General features: G+C 43.9%; 1 protein-coding gene across 2 annotated transcripts in view; it reads left to right on the top strand.

The window, feature by feature from the left end:
- Positions 1 to 94: 94 nt before the first annotated feature.
- The window catches only part of LOC146208552 (suppressor of tumorigenicity 7 protein homolog), a 28,704-nt gene continuing 23,573 nt past the window's right edge, over positions 95 to 5,225 (top strand). Inside the window, exons 1-3 of one of the 2 annotated variants that reach the window (XM_084594775.1) lie at positions 95 to 526; positions 807 to 889; positions 3,427 to 3,772. In XM_084594775.1, the coding sequence (XP_084450901.1) occupies positions 520 to 526; positions 807 to 889; positions 3,427 to 3,772 (436 nt within the window). In that variant the 5' untranslated portion in view covers positions 95 to 519. Of the gene's footprint in view, positions 527 to 796; positions 890 to 3,426; positions 3,773 to 5,225 lie in introns of those variants that run through there. The other variant, XM_084594770.1, reaches the window with a different exon arrangement.

Below are 5,225 nucleotides of genomic sequence, written 5' to 3'. Positions count from 1 at the left end.
TAGGAATCGGTGCGATACAGCGGCGCTCACTTCCTACCGGTTAGGGATATCTGGTGGCGCCAGCGGCGGTGCCTCAAGACTGACAGTAAAGCTGCTTATCCATGCAGAGCTAGCAGACGTGTTTTTCACTTTTGATTTGTGTTTTGTGTGTGCGCTAAATTTTGCAGCATTGCAGCGGATGCTACGCGGTTGTCGTTGCCTCGCGGTGGACGTTTTCACGCTGTGAACACTGCCCTTTCTCTGCTGCCGCGTTAATTTGATGGATTTCCAGGCTACCCAGCGACCGGCATTGATGTCTTGGGTGCGCGCGTAAAGAAAAGGTCGGCCTGTTGGTCCCTCGGTCATGCCGATCTGTTTGCCGCGCTACCGCCGGGTAAAGCCTGTGTCCGTATTCTAATGCTCCACTGAGAGCGCAGTCACGATTTGAGTTCATCATAGTTCGACGGTCGCCAAGTTTTTTTTGAGTCGTGAAAGGTGCCTGACTTTTCGGAGTCAGAGCGCCAGAATCCCGCCGTCTTCATGATGGGTGAGTTGCGGAAGGGATATGACGCTTCCACGCTGCTTTAGTAACATGAGGTGCAGTATTTTGTTCAGTTCGGGTTTATATGCGATTTAAAAAAGCACGAATTGGCTAGCGTTTAGGCTCCCAACGCATATTGACGAGCGCGTTCCTGCGCACAGCTGTTGGCCGTCGCCACTCCTGCCCGCTCGGGTCAGGTCTCGCGAAATTTGCTTCGTGAATGCGCGGATCTGACCGCTTTTCCCGCTCGCTCCCCTCATTGCGTTATCTTTTTTTATGCTTTCAGCCTCCGTGTTTCTGAACACTCTCACGCCGAAGTTCTACGTCGCTTTGACGGGTACTTCGTCGCTGATCTCTGGTTTGATACTGGTAAGTTAGGAAGATGCATGCGCGTGTCGCCACGCAGCTTGACAGATGTTTTGATCCGCACGCCGGTGCGTTGGTTGTCTTGCTGCGTTATGTGCTTTCATCGTTAATGTTTATAAACGTTCGCATTGCGGCAGTGAAAATTCGTGCACTTCTTGCGTGACCTGCTTTGGTTACCTTATCCGTGCATGTGTAGTGCGGTCGTCCTTTACTTGCGCTAGTTTTATCTAATTCACGCTGCTGTGTTTTTAGCTGTTGCGCTCATTGTTTCTGAACACAGCAGGCTGCACCTTGCATTGAGCTTAACAGTTTTTCATCGTTGGGATGGTGTTTATAATGTTCTGGTCAGCAGCGTAGCAGAAGCTGTAGCAGAACTAATTTATTTTACATGTGATTTGCTGCAAAACCACTGAAAGCATGCAGAAAAGGAAAGCCACAGTGTAGCTCTGTATAGCATTACATACAGCCATCAACCCTAAAAAGATGCCGTCTCCTTTCCTTTTACGGTCCAGCCAGTGCTGGTGTCATTGCTGTTGTGCACTTTCAGTTACGTCTCACTTCTGTGGCAGTGTTAGACGAATATCTAGGAAAGAACTTTGTACGAAAAGACTTCAGTGAAGTGTTTATTTGTGGATAAAACAGCATAAAATTTCGTGCTTATAATTTGTGAAAATGACAGCAACTGTCTGTTTATGTGAGCCTCACATATATTTTGTACTAACTTTCATGCCACTTTTGATGCACACTCAACATGTGTACAATGGACTCGTTTAACTTGAACTGGGACGTTGGATCCGCATTAAATATCCCAGCACCCTTAATTTGAGTTCTAACTTCTGAGAGTCCACTGTAATTATTAGGTTCCTCACGGTCTAATAATAAGTAGCGAATGTACTTACATGCACATAGAGTTTCTTTTGACTTCATAGCGAGTTCTTGTGGTCATGAAACTTGTCTTTGTTAAAGGAAAACAGACTTTTATGCTGACAGTACCAGATTTGAGGCACTGATTAGGTTCACTGCTCAGCTAATAAAGGATAACATACTCACTACTGTATAGTAAACGTATAGGAGCATAGGAAGTGAGCATTAAAAAAATATGGCTAAAGCCCATTTGTTATCACTAGAAGGTGTAAAAAATTGAAGATGTTCACAGAACTTGAAGCATATATTATTGGCATATAAATTGTACTCATAAATTAACAATGCACAAAATGCAATTTACCATATAATGCAGGTAGTAAAATATTCTGCAGCATCATTATAGAGGATAAGCAGGTAAAGAAAGTACAGACTACATAATATTTCAGAAATATGGAAGATACAGTAAATTTCAGACTAAAAATACAAGGCTATGCAGGGTATGGTATACAAGGTTAGGATTGAAACTCACAACAGCAGCTGTAATATAGATCAGTGACAAAATAATTGATAAGAACATTTTATAAGTGGTATTAAAAACAAGAAACTGCTCAGAGATCATCTGTGTTGTCAGCATGCAATACCATAAAGTGAAGAAAAATGAGAAGAGTATAATCTACTGTGAAGTGTTCTCATAACTGCTTTTCGAATTCTTAGGTATTGATAGTAGCAATTAAAGCGGCTGGCAGGCAGTCTCACTCTGATGGTGTCGTGCGGATAAAAGGCTCCAAGCAAGCAGCAGGAGGCCAAATTAGTGCAGATGATCAGTACGAGATTAGATGCAGGTGCTTGAGGTGAACAGGTTTTTTTTCTTTAAATGTTCATTCGTATCATAAATTTTAAAGGCGAAACTCAATCGGGACACCTATCTGCACTTATCAAGGGGTGGTAACGATAATGCATGCTTTGTGAGCATTATTCTTTCTTACCAATTACAGTTAAATACAAAATGGGCTGCACAATTTTGTACCACTTCAAGAAAGGCTATTAGTGATTTAGTTTGGGAGTTCCATATTGATGAGGCATATTTGAGCTTAATACACACCAAAGGTTTATAAAGTATTACTTTAAGAGCAGAAGTTTCATTGTAAGTATCTCAGCATGCAGTTAGCTTTGGCAATAATGTGGCCGACATGATCATTTCAAATTAGGTTTGGGGGATAGACAATATCCAAGAAAAACGCTAAGTAAAATTGGACTGTTGTCTATTTGTTCTCTAAAATTGTTACCTAAAAAAATGTTCAGAAAATTCAACCGTTTGTCAGTAGTTGTAAAGGAATAGACTAACAAAACAAATAAAAGTGATAGAGGCCTCATGAATAAGCAAAAAGGAAAGAAAAATGTTCCACCATTTCGGGCATTGGTTGCCTTGTAGGGTGTTTATAGCACCTATTTATTGGCATGAAACAAAAGATGTAATTTTGTGGTGTAAACTCGATTTGTTTTGTTTAGTTTTTCCCGGATTTGAGAGGTGCATGTTTCTGTTTTGTTTGTCGTCAACATAAACTTACTGTGAAGTTCTGCGTAGTCCTGCTACTGCGCTTCCTTCCGATGTGACAAATGCTTTCTTTTTCTTTTTTTGCGCCACTTTTCTTCATGCATCCTTCTTTCGCCTGCAGATCTTCGAGTGGTGGTACTTCCGCAAGTATGGGACATCGTTCATTGAGCAGGTGTCCCTGAACCACCTCTCTCCCTGGCTGGGTGGCGGGGCTGAAGAGGTTGAGGGAAATGGTGACCGTGGAGGGCCCCCCGACCGGGGGCCGTCTTCAACTCCCGCACCATCGTCAGCCGGCGAGTGTAAGGTGTGGCGCAACCCCTTGTCGCTGCTGCGAGGGGCCGAATACTCGCGCTTCTTGGCTGCCACTCGTCGTGAGCCGCTCACCTTCTACGATATGAATCTGTCGGCTCAAGACCATCAGACATTGTTTGCCTGCGAAGCGGATGCAGGACACCCCGATTGTGAAGGTGAGACTTGGCTCAAAGCTCATCCAACAGTGATGACGAGTGAGGCTGGTTGGCAACATGCTCTATAAAGGTGCGACAAACAAACCTTTTCTCGTGCCCTCCTTTCCCTGTTACACTGATGCCTGTGCTGTTTATTAGCACGATAGCGTCAAAGGCCCCGTTCACCGAAAATTTGGCGTCAGCGGCTGTTTGCCGGCGTTGGCGTTATGAGATCCTGCTAACTATGGCAGACGGTGCTTGAGGAAGGCACTTCTTTCTCATTATTTGCCGCCCTCTGGAATAGATTAGTGATTGAAATGCCGGGGAAACAGAATTGCATTAGAATCAGAGTTTTGGAACACATCGGCAAGTGAAAGGAAAATGCTCTCGCATTTGTTCTGTATCAATCCAATTGATTCCTCTAAATTATAGAGCGAAAGCTGTACTACTTCATGTGATATGCAACCGAGAATTTTGCCTGGCTCCAACTCAGTGACCTCGAGGGCAGACCAGGGAGAAACCAAGCATTCCCACCCCCCACCCCAAAATTAGCAATATATGAAAGTGCAAATTGGTTTATAGGAAGAGGGTAAAGCAAACACGCTGTAGCTGTCACACTTCTTCGTGGACGCTGAACTGAACCATATGGGAAGGGAGAAACCTGATATTGAAAAAAGAAAGGGAGAGGATCCGTAGTGGAGGGCTTTGAGTAATTTCGACCTATTGTGTATCTTTAGCGTACACTGACCGACAAGGGCATACAAATGCCTTTGCATTTCTCCATCGAAACATGGTGCAGTACTGGTCATACTTCTAAGTACCACCAAACTGTGACGTAAGGTAAAGGAGTTTGAATGGAGTACTTCGAGAGGTGTAGATATGTTTAATAAACATCCCTTTGTTGATGCGGAACTAGAGGATACATAGGTACAAATTCAATTTGGTTTATAGAAAAGGAAAGGCGCAGTATCTCTTGTCCATGGAAACCTGAACCGTGCCATAAAGGAAGGGAGGAAGGTGGAAGTGGAAGAGGGAAAAAGATGCCATAGTGGAGGGCACACAGAGTAATTTTGACCACCTAGGGATTTTTAACGTGCTCTGACATTGCAGAGCACACGGACGCCTTTGCATTTCACCTCAGTCGAAATGCAAAGATGTTCCTATGTGCACTGTAAAATGTCAGTGCTGAGAATGCGAGAACGCTGCTAAAATAACTGGAATGCCAAATTAGCGGCTGAGCGTGAGGCGCACCATATGCAGAAACGCTCCAAAACCGAAGCGATTTCGCAAAACCAAGTATGACAGAACTTTCGCTTGTTAAAACTTGGTTTAAGGGGCGACACGGGCTTTTGTGGCCGAAAATCGGTCAGAAAATAGGATTTTCGATCTCCTCGTTTTCGCAACCCTGAGCTCTTTCCGCAGCTACCTCCGAAGTTTCTTTGAAAAATACCGCCTAATTTATGTGCTACAGTGT

Source organism: Amblyomma maculatum, chromosome 1 (assembly GCF_055883805.1).
Source record: "Amblyomma maculatum isolate TAMU_Amacu chromosome 1, ASM5588380v1, whole genome shotgun sequence".
Taxonomy (NCBI): Eukaryota; Metazoa; Arthropoda; class Arachnida; order Ixodida; family Ixodidae; genus Amblyomma; species Amblyomma maculatum.
The sequence above is the reverse complement of the archived record's forward strand: the minus strand, read 5'-3'. Positions and strand labels throughout refer to the sequence as shown.